The 18,488-nt window shown below is 41.1% G+C and overlaps 1 protein-coding gene across 1 annotated transcript; it reads left to right on the plus strand.

Annotated features, from left to right (window-relative positions):
• Positions 1–338: 338 nt before the first annotated feature.
• LOC102710400 (pentatricopeptide repeat-containing protein At1g09900-like) lies at positions 339–2,427 on the plus strand. Its single transcript, XM_040523212.1, has 2 exons — positions 339–427; positions 515–2,427. The coding sequence occupies exons 1-2, from the start codon at positions 339–341 to the stop codon at positions 2,157–2,159; spliced, it is 1,734 nt and encodes a 577-aa protein (XP_040379146.1). The 3' UTR covers positions 2,160–2,427.
• Positions 2,428–18,488: the final 16,061 nt, after the last annotated feature.

Below are 18,488 nucleotides of genomic sequence, written 5' to 3' on the forward strand. Positions count from 1 at the left end.
AGCATGTACAAAGTAAGGTTAAATATATAAGGGTAAAAACATCCATTCTTATTTAACACTGTTATGCTTACTTAACGGCCTAATGTCAGCCGACCGCTTCAAATTTAAAAATAGTGGTCAAATCTATAAAATGGAAAATATGAGACCAAAATTTGTGCAAAACTTGGTTGAAATTGTTGCAAATTCGAGCCTATGGTTTCCTCCCGTTTTAGTCGTTGCCGCCCCATCCTACAGACTCCAGATGATGAGCTAGCTCCACGCGATGACACGACGCGCCGACGCGGCCACACCCGCGGCCCATCGCTCGCCCCCGAGGGGAGCGCCGCAATCCGAACACGATGCCGTCGTCGCCATCGCCTCCCACCCTCTGCACTCTCCTCCCCTCCTCCTCCTCCGGCCACCCCCACCCCCACTACAGCCCGCGCCAGTCCACCACCACCGGCGGCGGGTGGTTACCGCCGCGCCTCCGCCGCAGCTCCGGCGCCAAGTCGCCCGCGAGGCTCGAGAACCCCAGTACGACGCTGCAGCAGCAGGCGCTTACGCCACCGCCGCCGCCGCGCCGCCTCCATGGGGCGGACCGCCGCCTCAGCGCGCTCGTCCACCGCGGGGACCTTGACGCGGCGCTCCGCCTCGTGGAGTCATCCCTTCGCCCGCCCGACGTGACGCTGGCCAACAGGCTCGTCCGCGACCTCTGCCGCCGCGGCCGCCCCGCCGACGCCGAGCTCGTCCTCGGGGCCTGCGGGCCCGCGGCCACCGTCGTCACGTACAGCGCCCTGACCGATGGGTACTGCCGGGCGGGGCGGCTCGGGGACGCGCGCCGCGTCGTGGAGGGCATGCCCGTGCAGCCCAATGCGTACACCTACAACCCGCTCATCCACGCGCTCTGCAAGCGTGGCCGGGTCACGGACGCGCTCTCGGTGCTCGACGATATGCTTTGCCGCGGGTGCGCCCCCGACGTCGTCACCTACAACATCCTCGTCGAGGCGACGTGCAAGGGGAGGGGGTACCGGCAGTCCATGGAGTTGCTCGACCTGATGCGTGCTGAGGGGTGCACGCCAAACAACGTGACGTATAATGTCATCATGGATGGTATGTGCACAGAAGGTGATGTGGATGACGCTCTCGAGCTATTGAGAAACTTGCCCTCTTATGGGTGCAGTCCGAATACTGTCAACTACAACACTGTCTTGAAGGGTCTCTGTAGTGCCGAGAGATGGGAAGATGCCGAGGAGCTTGTAACACAGATGCTCCAAGAGAATTATCCCCCGAATGAGGCGACGTTCAATGCGATCATAACTCCCTTGGGTCGAAAAGGACTGCTCCAGAAGGCAATTGAGCTTCTAGAGAAAATGTCAAAGCATGGGTGCACGGCAAGTATTGTCACCTATAATGCCATCATCAATGGTCTCTGTGAGCAAAGGAATGTGGATGGTGCCTTGGGGTTACTAAGCAGCATGAAATCTTATGGTTGTAAACCTGATATTGTCACCTATAACACTCTACTGAAGGGATTGTGTGGTGCAGCACGATGGGTGGATGCTGAAGAGTTAATGGATAATATGGCCCAAAATGATTGCATCCCAGATAATGTCACATTTAACACACTAATTAGTTTCTTGTGTCAAAAAGGGTTGATGGAGGATGCCGTTGAAGTATTTAAGCAAATGCCCTACAAAGGCTGTACTCCAAATTCTATCACTTACAGTACAATAATAGGCGGGCTTGCCAAGGCTAGTAAGCTGGGTCAAGCCCTTGAGTTGTTCAATGAGATGGGCCACAAAGGATTCAACCCAGATAAAATTTATCAGTTATTATCTGAGTGTATGAATGAAGAGGATAAAATTGAGGAAGCAATTCAGACGGTTCGCAAACTGCAAGATTCAGGCATATCACCCCACACTGTGCTCTACAATGCAATCCTGCTAGGACTTTGTAGAAATGGCAAAACAGAGTTTGCTATTGATATCATGGCTTACATGGTGTCTAGTGGTTGCATGCCTGATGATTTGACTTACGTCATACTCATTGAAGGTCTGGCACATGAGGGCTATTTGAATGAGGCAAGAGAACTGCTCAACAAGTTGTGCACTAGAGATGTTCTTGTTAACAGATTGATAAGGAGTGAAGCACTGTTGTTAGATCAAAATATCCGTGCTTGATTCATGCTGAGGTCAAGGGCTTGCTCGTTCTTTTGACTTAATTTATGTCACAGTGAATTAGTGATGCAGTAGGTTAGCACTTACATATTGCTTCAGTTTTGTTGACATGTTTAGTTACCCTTGTTTCAGTTGTATTGTAGATCAAAGATTAGTTATCAATTTTCTTTAGTTAATCATGTAGAACGTGCTCCAATTCTGTCAGTGTTGGCTGGTCTTAGTAGCAAGGAAAATGTATGGTTACAAATCTCGTCATGTTGGAATGTAAATATGACACATGCTTACTTGCTAACCTGACAATAGCACACTTTAGTTTAAATATGTACACAGAAATGCCTAGTATGTAGAGCCTAATTTGAATAATTACTTTGTTTCCTTTTGGTGGGGAATTGTTCTAGGATTTAAGCTGAGATGAAATGTGTAACATGGAATTCGAGCTAAAATGCTGTGTGCATGGCTGCCTATTGCTATTTATCATTCTAATAGTTTTGCTTAAGTAGGTTTGTTCACAACTGGTTAATATGTTTTGCTATTATATAAATACTACTATATGTTATGACTATGAGAGCAGTTCAGGAGCTGTTCCAATTTTATTTGTAACACAAGTATATTGTTTTGAAGAAATGTTGTCTAGCCAGAGCTCTATGTTCTTTGGAATGGATGGCAATGATTATCTTGTAAGTTGTTCATAACTCATTTTTTACACTTATAGCAAATAGCAGAACTTCGACGGTTCTGCATTATTTTATGATAACCCCCTTGCGAATTGCAATGGTCTGGGATAATGACATATCATGTGTACCTAGCTGAGTAGGTATGCCACTTAATTAATATACTTCTCCTATTGTTAGTATGATCATTCTGCATTCATACTTCCATGTTGCTTCATATCTCAGAGTAGATTGGTTGGATTGTCTACATGTAAAAGATAGTCCAACCTTGTTAGGCTAGGTCTGGTTTGTGTCGTCTCAAGATATTTGGTTAGTTTAGCAAGCTAATCACCATAATAGGTCTAGCTCATGCCTACCAAAGAGATACCGTCCTACTCAGATTCAGTCACTGGAAGCTGTGAACAACCACAATTTTGGAGATTTATGTCACCTTTTTTTTCAAATCTCTGTTGTTCCTCTCGATATGGATGATCAAATCCTCCTAGGTATCCCTCCCATTTCCATTAACAGAAATGGCAATTCGATCTAACTGTTTACAAAAACGTTCACATCAGTTCCTGATCTTCTAGCCATGATATCTGCATCTACGTTTCTTTATGCAATGCATGAGTTATTTTTCAGCTCGACATATTTCCAGGTCTACAGCTGTCTCGCTTGTGCATCATTTTAGCATCCTTGGATTTAATCGTGCCACCACTGATTCACCCTCTGTTTTTTTAACATCCGTTTAGAGAAGTAACCTTGGTCAGAAAGTATTTTGTATCTAAACTTTTTTTGTTTATTCTAAGGGAGTGACTACATATCACCTGGGTAATTTTTTTCCTTCAAATCAAATGAAATCAAACATGATGCGGATGTCCATTAATGCGATGACCTGTAGTTGCAATAATCTATGTAGTATACTCTGTGAGTTTGAGCTATGCAGATTTACTGATTTTCTTTTTACTGTTTCTTATTCCAGGGTTGGTTGTATGGCCATCTAAAGTATTAGGAAAGTATAAGATTTATTAGGCATGTATAGCCATATATGTATTAATGTATAGGATTGCATTGTATCCTTCTGTTCAAACACTTTGCCTAATAAGGTTTATTAGGATTGCATTGTATCATTGTAGCCGTATATGTATAGGATTGCATGCCTAATAAGGCTTATACTTCCTAATATAAAGGTCTTCAAACACTTCTGTCTACAACGATAAAGGTATGGGTATTCTTATTTGCTTCAGTGTTATCGTTTCGAACCTGTTGAGGTCTGGGAAGCAACTTGCTCGTACCTTCACCAATGTTTGAAACCAAGGATGCTCAAATCGATGATAGGCTGAGACCAAGGATAATAATTGAAACCAGGTACGAGTGAAGGCAGTAGTAATTCTTTAATAATTGAAACCAAGGATAGGCTGAGACAAACACTGATTGGTCGATGAACTGTACTTTCACCAATGTTTCTTTACTCGTACCTGTTTCGTCACTTGGTTCTCAATTCTCAATGTTCTTGTCATGAAGTTGCCATCATTGGGGTCCATTCAAATCACCTCTGCCATTCAAAGATGCTCAAATCGCTCTGCCGGTGTTTTGACCACCTTTTAATCAAAGCAGTTTGAAAGGCACTAAAAGTTTAGGTACAGTGTAGTATCGGCCATCAGGTCATTTTCTGGGATTATCATCCTTTGCTTTACTGAATTGGGAATCTGCGTAATCTACTTTGATTTAGAAGAGCAGTTGAGATGTTGGAGTCAGAGCAATGGCATTGCATGTTTGGCGTGCTTATAAACCAGTGCCCAAAAGCACTTTGGCCGGTTTTCTCATATGCTTTGCTACTTGATTACCATGGACCACCATGCACATGAAAACTTGGACTTGGAAACTCTCCTAATTGCAAGCCGATTTTTGTACTGTGCAGCCTATATGTATATGTATACATCGACGGATCTACGGCAGAAATGGTCAGAGGTCAGTGAATGATCAAGCTGAGTCATATGGTACTGGTCCATCTTTGCAGGCTTCCAGAAAATGTGGAGTAGCTTGGTATCGATGGTTAAAGGAAGCAACATTTTTTCCTGTTCAAAATTTCGTACCGGGTAAATGGTGAACTGGTGAAGTCTGAAGACGCTGGACACTATAACATTCTGAACTCAAACACTGTAGTAGGTAAGATTCATGATCTCCCATTTATTTTTGACTTGGTTTTATTTCCCCCCGCCTACATTATCATACGTCATCATGGTCTGATCGCTAAATCTCGTTGACTACTGTTATAACAAATAATCGGTCAAACTCTAACTGTTACGTTTGATATTGACATTCTCTGGGTCAACCGTGGAACTGCCGCCCCCCTCGTCCTTTCATACTTGATGACCTTTGCTTGTGTCAGGATACTCTAGTACTTGTGAGTTGTGACATCGATTGTCCCAGCTGACTTCCGGTTGTTTACTGTGGTGATGATCTATTATAGGCTTTGTTTAGTTGCCAGGATTTTTTGCAAAAAGATCATATTAAACGTTTGACTAGATGTTGGAAGAGGACGTCAGAAAGGGTGTTTAGATATGAATGAAAAAACAAATTTCAGATTCCGTCAAGAAACCGCGAGACGATTTTTTTAGTCTAATTAATCCGTCGCTTATGTTAGTTATTTTAGCATTTATGACTAATTATATCTTGATTGGGTTTAAAAGATTCGTCTCACGATTTCTCCCATAGCTATGTAATTAGTTTTAATGTTTATGTATATTTAATACTTTATTTAGATATTTAAAGATTCGATTTGATGTTAAAAAAAAAAGTTGTTTCCTGGTCCGCCTATTGCTCCCGGCTCGGTTTTGAGTTCTGACTGCGCTTGTTTGTCTGAAGGTTGGGAGCGTACACACTGCAGCTTGTCGGCGTTTGCATGGACTTCACTACAAGCTTGACATGATTGTTGCAGGCTTGCCGCGTGCGGTGCCAGCGAGGAATTCTACTCCTCGTGGCAACATTTGGTGGTGTTTAGATTGAGAAAATTTTTGAAAGAAGCGTCACGTCAAATGTTTGATTTTAATATTGAAGGGGTATTCGGACACGAATAAAAAAACGAATTTTACGGCTAGCCTAAAAACCGCGAGACGAATCTTTTAAGCCTAATTAATCCGTCATTACCACATGTTGGTTACTGTAGCACTTATAGCTAATCATAGACTAATTAGGCTCAAAAGATTCGTCTCAAGATTTCTTTCGTAACTGTGCAATTAGATTTTTTGATTTATCTATATTTAATGCTTTATTTAGGTGTCTATAGATGTTATGTTTTTGGAAAAATAAATTTGGGAACTAAGACCTTTTATTGCCTGCGATTTCTTCATCGTCGGTATGTACTAGTATGTCGTTTTTGGTTTAGATTTGTTCGGTACTAGATGATTCTTTTTGGGTAGAATATGCAAAGAAACATCCTATTCCTTTAGAAAATGGAAAAGCATACTGTCTGTTTCAACAGTCTTTGGAGGATATGTATATGAAAATATTTTGTTCCTTTTTACTACTTGTCATTTAGGGCAGAGATAGATAGGGGTTATTTTTGAAAACCAAACAATATATTTGTAAACGAAAAATAATTCATACTATTAGTAGCATGCTATAGTATCACACGCAGTGGATAAAAAATTACTCGCCTATTTATCCAATACACAAGTATAGACGGGTAAAAATTTACCGCCCTTCGTACTTAGACGCATGTAAGGCTGTGAGGTAGGAGTATTAGGTGTACAATATACAATGATGTATCATAGTTATAATAGGAGTATTAGGTGTACAACATACAATGATATACAATAGCTATAATACAACTATAGCATATATAACTACTACATCTATTTTAAAATATAAGTATTTATATGATTTAAATTTTGTTCCATAATACAAACATTTCCACATTTATTCTTATGACTTCAATCATTTAAATAATTTCAGAGCCAATTAGATACTTAGAAAGAAAATCATAATCAATTCAAAATCCAAAAAATGATCACTGAATGACAAATGAAATCTTTTGATATATCTTTAGTCTATACTAAACAACCCAAAGATGTTTATATTTTGAAATGGGTATAGTATTTCTTACGATAATCCTAGTAATATCATTTTGCATTAACTTAAATTTTTTCGAGTTGATTACATCCAAACAATATATTTACAAATAAAAAATAATTTATGAATAATATTGTTAGCGATCTAAAAGTCAATACTGGAAATAAGCTTCGGCGAAAAACTTCAAAATCAACTCAATTTAAGACTGAAAATTCAAAATCTAGTTTATAAGCATATGCAAAAGCAAACATATAGGGTCGAAAGAAAATTCCAAAGTGCTACTTCCACATTGAGAAATCAAAATAATCTCATCTCACGTTTAGTTTCTCTACCTTTTTCTTAAGTCTTAACCTTGGTCTAGTCTTCTAGAGCACCTGTCTACCAACCTTGCCGGCAGAACTAAGGTGGTGTTTAGGTTCAGAAAATTTTTGAAAAAAGTGTCACGTCAAATGTTTGACCGGATGTCGGAAGAGGTTTTCGAACGCGAATGAAAAAACGAATTTCACGCCTAGCCTAGAAACCGCGAGACGAATCTTTTGAGCCTAATTAATCCATCATTAGCACATGTTAGTTACTGTAGCACTTATGGCTAATCATGGGCTAATTAGGCTCAAAAGATTCGTCTCAAGATTTCTTCCATAATTGTGAAATTAGTTTTTTGATTCATCTATGTTTAATGCTTTATTTATATATCCAAAAATTCGATGTGATGTTTTTTTAAAAAAATTTTGAAACTAAACAATGCCTAAATTCCCCAGGCCGGACAAACGCCAAGCACAAGCACCGGACCGCCCCGAACCGAATCACCAAACCACCGAGCCACAGTCATCAATGTGCGCATCAGTCTCCGCATCAAAAAAAAAAAAAAAGCGAGCCGCAGCCGCTGCGCTCGTCACGAGAGAGAGAGAGAGAGAGAGAGAGAGAGAGACGGATGCGTCCCTCCCTGACGTCGGTGCCGCGCGCGTCGCCGCTTTCGCATCGATCCGCTTTTCTTGCCGGGGGTCAAGCTCCTCCGGCCAACCTCTCCGTCCAGAGACCGGGAGCGGGAGGAGGGATCCAGCACCAGCATCGCCGCCCGTGGGGGCGAATCGAGGTCGAGAGGGACCGGGCGTTGGTCGCTGGACGGTGGCCGCCTCGTGCGGTCGGGCTCGGTACCGCCTCGACGGTGTCGTGCGTGGCCTGGCCGCACGGTTTGCTCGCGAGTCGCGACGCACCGTGTGTGTGTGTGTACAAGGGAAACCGCGCGTCTTCCGTCCCTGCGTCGTGGTCGCGTGGTGCGTGCGCACTGCGTTTCTCTCCACGCCTCAGCTGCATGCCTCCGCTTCTTCTTCTTTTTTTTTTTTTGGCACGGCTCTCGCCCGAGTCTCTGTAAACCCGACACCATTTGACGCGGACAGTTTGTCTTTTTTTTTATATATTTTAGCCCGGTTATAAAACATATTTTATAAATTGATTCTTCGGAAAAATCAATGAAAAAACTGATTTTTTTTTTCGGAACTGGCGCTGGCACTGATGCACTATCGACGCCAGAAATCGATGTCGTTGCCGAGGTTAACGTGGAGGGGGCTTGATGCCAATAGAGCTGCTTCTCCCGTTACAAAACAAATTAATTTTTCAGTTTTTATACTCTTTATCTTATTCAAAAAGCATTACTAGTGTCAGCCATCCTAGCGCCGAGCCACATACATCAAGTTGATTGCCATGCCATGCTAGCGGCCTTGATGTCAGGGTCATTAGCACCAAAAAAGGTCATCTTTTCTTAAAGTTTATCCACCGGTCTATTTGTGAAAAAAAAGTTTTCTAAAAGAACCATATAATGTAAAAAAAATCAAGACAATTCAGTTCCATTTCGCTGCAACTACTATTATAGCCGCATTCTTTTTCAACAGTAGATTTTGGCTAATTAGATAAACTCAAAACGAAAAATATAGTTAGCATATGATAATTAAGAAATATACTTAAAAACAAAAAAATCAATTTATTTATTTATTTATTTTTTAAAGATAATTTCTATGTAGAGAGTGAAAAGCATTCTAACATAAATAAAAAAGAGCGGGGTATGTGACTTTTGCAAACTACCACCCAAAGCGCACTACAGTAGTAGTGAGGTACTATAGATATCGTGGTCTAATTAAGGGGCAAGTGACAATTATATACTAGTATTTTCTTTGAATGGGACAATTATATAGTATTGGTCACTTTGGTTAACTGCCTCGCAGGTAAAGTCTTGTTGCTGCTAATTTTTAGTCAACAATTAACTTAGGATGTGTTTGGTTCATGGTCAAGGTTGGACAGGATATGGCGGTCCATATTATGTTAGATATGGTAATCCAGTTTTTTGTTTGGTTGAGCGAATATGGTGATTCAATCTTTTGTTTGGTTGTAGGCATGAAGATGGATTTGGTGATCCAGTCTTTTGTTTGGTTGGAGGGAGTAGGATGAATTTGTAGGTGAGTATAACCCTATCAGATTAATACACAATACAAATTATAAAATTCCCAACAATTCACTACTATATCCCATATAAATACACATAGAAAAAGAAAAAAAGAGGAAAAAGCGGCTGAATCTGGGCCGCCGCCGCCTCCTTCCTCCGGCGTCCGCCTCCGCCGCCTCCTCCCCCCGGTTGCCGCCTCCTCCCTCGGCCACCGTCGCCGCCTCGCGCCTCGTCCCCCGGCCGTCGTCATCGCCTCCTCCCCCGGTCGCCGCCTCGCGCCTCCTCCTCTCGGCCGTCGTCGCGCTCGTCGTTGCCGGCCCGCTCGTCGCCGCGCTCGTCGGCGGGCACGCATCGGCGTCACCGTCGACACCGCACTCCTCGCCCGCTCGTCGTCGCCGTCGTCGTCGTCGCCGGCCAGCTCGTCGTCACCAGCACCCGCTCGCCCGCTTGCCTCCTCACCCGCTCACTCGCTCGGGCGGCCAAATCCGGCCAAATCGGCCGGATGCATTCATCCGGCATCTGGAGGGAATATTCCCCTCCGGGCCGTCCAATCCTACTCCCGTCCACCAACCAAACACCTACAAAAAAATTGAACTACCATGTCCTATCCACCCAAAACCATCCATCCAAACACATCCTTAGACTGTTCGAGCAGGTTGTTTGTTGATTGGTCGTTCAGTCGGTCAGGCCTTGCTGTGTTCTAGTCATTTAAGTACTAAAATAAAATAGAGCTATTTCGACCGCTTTCTAAAAAGTACTCCACCACGTAACTATTCTCTACTTAACTTCTTATCTTGACTGATCACACTTTATTTAATTTTTTTTACCTATATTTTCTTTTCAACCAACCACAAACTCCAATAATTTTCATCTGCCCTAAAAACTTTTATTTTCACCCATCACACACATACCAATACAAATATTAAAATACCCTCACTTTATCAAATTATAATACAATTTTTTAAATTTATCTGTTTTTAATACATTTATTTATTATTTTTCCAAACTACAATGATTACTTAAAAATGAAGTTATTTTTAATACAAACTAAAATGACTAAAATGATCTTGTTTTGGGACGGAGATAATACTTATGTTCTTGACTCATGTCACCTCTAAAATACTACTCCATCCGTTTTATAATGTAAGATGTTTGATATTTTGGTTGTAATGTTTGATATTTGTCTTATTCAAAAAATTATGGAAATATCATTTATTTTGCTTGTGACTTACTTTATATTATCAAAAGAACTTTAAAGCACGATTTATTATTTTTATATTTGCACTAAATTTTTAAATAAGACAAATCATCCAACGTTATAAAAAAACAAACACTTTATGTTATGAAACATAGGTAGCACTACTTAGATAGTATTTAAACACTAGAATTGTCATGGTGTCATTGGTGACTTCATGAGCAAAAATGGCGTAGACCAGGTCAGTGACCTACGCCATCGAAACACCAGTACGGTCTCGCATCAACTTTTTCTGATGGACCAACCACAAGAGTGACTTGACTGACTTTCATTACCGTAGCCGGTGCCATCCTAACAAGTCATTAACAAAACTGGAGTTGACGTAAACAGTGGTAAAAATATACTGTTAGGCACCGGTTTTTCCAATGTGTGCAAGCTCACACACACTAGTTGAAGCCAGTAAAACGTGACATTGATCGATCGAGGCTTACCGTCCAAACCTGCATGTCACGGCGTTGAATCCTACGTGTGGAATTACAGAAATCTCGTACTATATTTTTAGACTAGCTATGTTCCGAGACAGAGATGGTTCGGACGCAAGAGATCTCCCATGAATCAATTTAACTTCGTGCATGGTATAAAAGTTCAACGCTGCTGCCTTGGTCGAAAATGGCGAAAATACTATAGTTACGATTCTTACTTACGATATCAGTACAATCAAACAGCAGTGACATATGGCCATTTTTAATATAGAGTGGATGCATGCAGCCGTTACGTGATTTCACCGGCCGTTTGATTGTACAAATATCGTGAAAAGTCATCGTATGTATAGTGGCTCTCGAAAATGACTGGTTAACGAATCGAACGGGCCACGCGTAGCGAGAACCAGAGACGTTGCCATGCTGCCACTTTTGGCCCCCGTACGTCCACGCTGACCACGCAGCGCGCGTTGCGCCGTCTGCACGCACGTATGCCCCAGGCGAAAAATCTTGGTCGCCGCGCCGATCGCGTCGCCCGCGCGCCTCTCTTGTCCACGCATCCTCACAGCATCCATCTACGTCACGTACGCGCGTTCCGTGGTTTCAATGCGCGCAACCGCGGAACCACCGCCAAGTCGAGGCCTCGTCGTCCGTCGGCCACGCCCCGGTCGCGCGCCCCCGCGCCGCGCGGCATCACGTTACCACACACACGCCGCGAGCTTAGCGTAGCCCCCCCAGAGACGCGAAGTGATCCCACCATCGTCCGTCCGCGGCCGCGCGCGACACGCACCCGCACCCGCACCCGCACCCGCACCCGCACCCGCACCCCACCAACCCCACACCCACGTCGCACGAAGCGCAACCACCGCAACGCCGCGTGCGTAACGTGCTAGTATAACTCTGTTGATAGCTAGCGCACGGCGCGCACGGCCGCGGCGGCCCATCATCAGGATCCCCCGCGGCCCGTCGCTGGAAAAACCCGCCGTTCGCCGATACTACCCGACGCGCGCGCGATATGGCTGGGGGGCCGGGTTGGCCTAAGCGACGGCAGTCGCGGGCGCGGTGTGTTTGCGTACGTTGCGTGTCTTCTTTCTTTACACTATAGCTAGGCGCTGCGCCCTGCTGCGTGTGTTTAAAGGCGACGTGGAGCGGTCGTCCCCGTCCATATGCTTAAGCCGTCGTCAGCTATGCTCTTGGTCAACTGAAGTTAATTCGCCGCTACTCCAGCATACAGGTATACAGCATAGGAGTACTCTCTTCTAAAAGTGCAGTGTATGATGAGCGGCCAAGCTACCCAGGCTAGATGTCAAACCCTAATAAGTGCCTTGCTTCAAGGCCAGGCTCTGGTAGTGGTACTCCAGATTTTATTTGCTCCAACAGTTTGGCTTCCAGAATAAAAAGGCCCAACCCCCTCTTCTTGGTAACGGACGTTTTACCATTCGAGGTCAGGTGCTGAGCACTGCAGCAAACTGCGTTCTGTCACGGACACAATAATTGATTTCCAGTACCGGTACGTACGTACTCCTCCACGTACCTGAACCTGATCGGTTCGTAGCACATCGATTCCACGAATGTCCCAGTGCAGAGCACGTACGGCCCGCCCGTCTCTCAGGCTCCTCAGCTTTTACTCGCGGCCATGAATCGGCCAGCGAGCGAGCCCCTCAACCGCCACCAAACCGCTCATCACGCGACCTGACGGCTCCTACGCTCCACTCCAGGCTCCACTGTTCAGCAGCAGTCGAGGCCGATCGGTGTCGCTTGCATTGCATTGCATCGCGCAGTGACAAGGTTTGGTCAAATACCTTTTCGCCTTTTTTGTCAAACACCGGCGAGAAATTTCAGATGAGCGGGAGCTGTGAAATTAATTGCCATGCGTGATTGCGTATGCTGCGTGCTGCCCAGGTTCTGTGATCCTGCCCCGGCCACGCATGGCCATTGACTTGCAATCATCTTGTTCAGGTCGCATTAATTAATCTCTTTCCGAAATGTTCAGAAAAGGGCCTCCTCAGTCCTAACTGACAGTCCGGCATTGATTAATCAGGCAAGGGCCTCTAACTGGCACTGATTAATCAGAAAGACCTGATTACCCTTGCCTTTTGGCGGGAAAAAAATGATAGTACTTTCTAGAAGCACGACCATGGTGATAGAATGAGAGGAACATAAATACTACGCCTGTCTTGAAAGACGATTATTTTTAGCTTGTCTTCTTTATTTAAAATAAATTTATTTTTAAGCTATCATTTCATTAGAGTCTGTGAAAATGGAGAACAAATATATGAGAATCATGCAAAGTTAGACAAAATTACATTGTGATATGATAAAGTAAATGACATTCTACTTTTTTTATTTATATATTGCTATATATGTAATTGCTAAAAAATGAAGTTATTTTAGGAATGAGTGAGTATCAAACTAATACTGGTACTACATTAATATGCATGAATATACATGTGATATACATGGTTGGCAAGCATACAAGCAGGAGTGCTGCACGCTCCTGATTTATAAGATAAAATTGAATTTTTAACCTTAATTTAAAATTGATTTTTAGAGTTTTCACCTTTGTTTATTTTTTTAAGTCTTGGCTTTAAATTACTTAAAAACACTTATATAACAGTTTTATTCATAAATTATTTTTCGTTTTCAAATATATCGGTTTAACTTTTTCATCCAAACAGTCACCTCGGACAGTAGTAGTGAAGCATTCGGTTGCATCTTTAAATTATATCCTAGCCTTCCGATGATCCAATCTCACCACTGTTACCGTCATAGTACGGTTGTGCAGATTATTTCTTAATATTTACGTGCACGTATAAACTGTGTATTTTTATATAAAAAAATCTACATACATAAATTGATCATGTTTCAATCTTTCAATTCTATAGTTGCTAATTTCAACATTTATATCATGAAATAGATATAAAAAATCAAATGCTACATCTATTCCAATTTAAACACATTTGTGGATTTCCGTGTCCAAACTTTAACAGTTCGTTTTATTTGAAAAAATTATTAAAAAATTAAAAAATAGTCATACATACAAAACTATTAATGCTTTATCATTCAATAATAATAAAAATACTATTTATAAAACTTTTTAAATAACACAAACAGTTAAACGTTGCACATAAATAATGAAAAAATACGCTCTCTATTGGGCGGAGTCAGTGACATTTTATTTTATCTTTCGTCTTCACAGATTATTTTTTCATTTTTTCCATGTCCAACGTTTAACCATTCGTCTTATTTGAAAAATTTATAAAAAAATTTAAAAAATTAGTCACCCATAAAATACTATTTATATTTTATCATCTAATAACAATAAAAATATTAATCGTAAAAAAATTTCTAACAAAACATATAGTCAAAATATTATATAAAAACTAAAAAAATAAAGTTATTACGGTATGCAGCCTACTACTTCCAATGATCCCAGCGACAGTGACAGTCTGTTGACTATAGCAGGCCTTCCAGCTACCACATCACCGAGACCGAATCACGGCGGTATGCCCCATATATGGCGTCAGGACTTGAGACAGATGTGTAGCGGAGCAGGTGTGGAGAGGAAAATGAAAAGAGGAACCGTATGCTGCTGCAGGAGTACAGCTTGGAAGCAGCACGTGGTCCTGCAACTGTCCAAAACGAGGCCATGCAGAGATCAGAAATCCACGGATTGATGAGATTGGGCGCAGCTGCAGGGCTGCACGGCGTTTTCAATCATTCTGGTTTGATGATCAATGGTACGGATTCACTGCTCCAGTAATCACGCAACAGTGACATGGATAATGTTTTATTCTACCGGACATTTGCTATAGGAGCAAGTTCTAGCTACCGGCTCTAATTTATCTATAGCTAATCTAATAATTAATTTATACAATAGTTACATATAAAATATCAATACATGATCCCACGTGTTATATACATATTTTGTCTCGAAGTCCGTGTGCAGCTGACCAATCTTTCTTCTCTCTTTCTTTTTATCTTTTTAAAATATATTTATAGCTGGTTTATAGCCTGCTGCTATTGTACCACCGAAGCTCATCGACGCCGTTCAGTTTAGATCGGACGTTACAGTACAGGTGCACCTAATCCGGATCGGAAATTGATGGGTACTACCGTACGAGTGGTTCATTGCACTGTTCCGATTTTTAACCAGGCCGGTACCATTACCACCCCCCTCGACGATTAAACCTTGATGAACATATGGTGAAAATAATCCAGATGTAAACAAAATATTTTAGACAGCGAGGTATATTTTTCACCAGTTGTCACTCCAGAGTTAAAATAAACTCCCGTTGTACCAGTTTAGAAATTTTAAGGGTTTGTTAGAATAATTGAGGTGTTACTGTTCTTAAAAAAAATTAATCACTACAATTTTAACCAACAATAAGCTAAATGAGCCATTTTTATGGCTGATGGATGGCGAAACTGAGTGCATAACAATAATCTGAGGGCATAATAAACGGATTAAATACAAGGAAGTTAATAATTTACAGTAAAGAAAAACTGACGAACAATTTTTTTTTGCAGAAAAAAATCTGTTAGGGAACTAAAAAAGTGTGTCCTATCATAATCCATAAGTCAAAAAGAACATGCATTTACATGAATATTTCATGAGCTAGTAAAAGTCTAAAGGCCTCTGCGAAACACGGAAATTCTACAGTATTTTCAGAGAAAAGTGTTTAATTCCTCTAATTTTCCTTTAGAATTTCTACAAAGCAAAGAGACCCTAATATTAAGAACTTTTACACTTCAGTATGATATACCCAACATCCATCCGCACAAGAAGTACTCCCTCATTTCAAATATATATAATGTTTTTTGACAAAAATAATGAAAGTGACACAAGAACAAATCATATTATGAAAGATAAAGATTTGAAAAACAAATAAGTACAAAGTTGATTATTAGAGAAATAAACTAAATACACGTAGCGATGGATATGAAATAAAGTGATGTATTGGGATTTCAGAATGCTTACAATTTTTAACAGAGGAAAGGAAAAGCGTTATATTTGGACGGGGCAAGTATATATTACTATCTCCGTTTCATAATATAAGATGTTTGACTTTTATAGTTGTAACATTTGACCATTCGTCTTATTAAAAAATTAGTATAAATATAAAAAATGACAAGTCATGCTTAAAGTTCTTTTGATAATAAATTAAGTCACAAGCAAAATAAATGATATTTCTATATTTTTTAAATAAGACAAATGGTCAAGCATTGCAATCAAATAAGTCAAACAACTTACATTATGAAGCGGAGGGAATACTACTTTTTTTAAACACAGTATAATGCAGACACTTACAACACACTCTCCCCTAAGAACGCACGCACGCAAACCCTACCCCTATGAGCATCTTCGAAGCCTGGTCGGCATATCCTGGAGAGATTGACGAAGTCACCACAGGCGTCTTGCTGTCGACGGGTACGTCGTCTACTACTGAAAGCACAAAGTCGTTAGAATCCTGGAATATTCGCTCCAATAAGGCCGGTTTGTTTCCCTACAGTTTTTTTAGTCCCTGTCACATCGAATGTTTGGAAACTAATTAGAAGTATTAAATATAGACAATTAATAAAACCCACCTCGTACTCTAGACTATTTCGCGAGACGAATCTATTGAGCCTAATTAGTCCATAATTAGTGAATGTGATGCTACAGTAAATATTTGCTAATCGTGGCTTAATTAGGCTTAAAAATTTGTCTAATGAAATAGTCTTTATTTATACAATTAGTTTATTATCAGTCTATATTTAATACTCATAATTAATATCCAAACATTCGATATGACAAGAGAAAAAAAAGACCATAGATCCAAATAGCCACGGCGAGTCTAACCGAGGACTACTTAACAACGCGTGCCGATCTGCTGTGACATGTGATGGGCATATACTTAACGGTCAACGCGCAACAACATAATGCCGATGTTAAACATGGCGTTCGTGCGTAATGCGATTGGTTGGGGAAAGCTCTCATCTTATCCCCCAACAAGTGGTCGATCCTCGCTAGTAGCAGCACAGAAGGTTCCTGTGGGGGGCCGGCCTTCCAATGATTAAGTCGCAATCCATACGCTACGCTTGGGGTGTGCTTTTGCACTATGGGAGGGTGTCCACGTCAGCAGATTCTTTGATCATCGATCAGTTCGCAGCCATTCGGTGCATGTGGCTGCCTGCATGCAGATCATGGATCATCGTATCGCGCTCTGCATGTTCCAGTCAGTCAAGTTGCACATACTTTAGCATTATGAGTGATGACACGTTAAGCTCCCAGTTGCAGCTAGATTTCGATGAAACAATGACCTGACCGGGCGATCCAAACCGTGGTATATACGCGTCATTCCCTCGAGGTGAGTAGACTGGCGAGCGCGGCGACCGATCAATCCGGTCTGCGAGATTGGCTTGATCCGGTGAGCTAACGCTGATCGATGTTGATTGAAAGAATAAATGAAATAACTAAATACTCATTCTGTACGTATTTCATGTATTTCAGTAGAAAACACACTTGGTTTTTAGATATGTTTGATTATTCAGTTTATTGCAAAAACTTATATAATTACTATTTATTTTATTATTACTGTATGTATTATCAAATGCATTTTAAAATAACTTATTTTTTTACATATTTATATAAAACCTTTAAATAAGGTGAATGATCAAACGTGTAACATAAAATCTATTGTATTATCTATTAAAATATAGAGAATGTATAATTTATGAGTATAACTTTTATATCCTATTCTTGATTGTTTATATAAAAACCAGAAAATATAATACCTAAATCAATTATAAAATTAAGTTGCAAAATTTGGCTGTGACCAGTAAGCATCATTGAAAAATATAAGACAATATGCATATAGTTTATATGGAAATAAAACCGATTATACATGCTTGCTTTTTTTTTTTAAGAAAAAGAGAAGATTAGTAGTCTCAAGGCAATCGAAAGTTATGGCTGGTTGCTGGCTATTAGGCTCAGGTCTTGTGAGAAGTATGTAGTGACGAGTGTACATATGACTTTATCTACCGAGGCTTAATATTGATGCCCACAATTACACACACGCTGACACACATGTATGCTTTAATAGGATTTTAGCACAATCATAGGTTAGGTACTGGCACCCGCCATTTGGACGTATATTAAAAGTGATATATTTATGGGAGAGTGTGCGTGGCGTGTGCTCCTTCTTATATAACGAAGAAAAAAAATGTAACAATACTAATGTAATAAAATGCAGCCAATCACAAGCTACCGTGTCACATAGACATAATGTAAAGAGCGACTGACTTAGAAAGTTAGCACAACTCGTCTTTGTTAATTTCTCCGATGTTATCCAACCTGTTTTAAAATTTTCTTTAGAAAACTTTGCAACATGTACTCTTATTCCCCTAGTTTGAAACCATGAACATTTCTAGATTATTTATTACATATCAAGATTAACAAAAAAATACATTGATGTCCCTCAATAATTATGAAACAAATGAAGGAGGCAGCTTAGG

Source organism: Oryza brachyantha, chromosome 4, assembly GCF_000231095.2.
Source record: "Oryza brachyantha chromosome 4, ObraRS2, whole genome shotgun sequence".
NCBI classification, from domain to species: Eukaryota; Viridiplantae; Streptophyta; class Magnoliopsida; order Poales; family Poaceae; genus Oryza; species Oryza brachyantha.

Excerpts from the sequence above, each read along its gene's own strand:
- LOC102710400 (XM_040523212.1), top strand. The coding sequence starts at position 339 with ATGCCGTCGTCGCCATCGCCTCCCACCCTCTGCACTCTCCTCCCCTCC. Across the intron at positions 428-514 it reads CCCCACTACAGCCCGCGCCA|TACGACGCTGCAGCAGCAGG; the intron begins GTCCACCACCAC and ends CGAGAACCCCAG.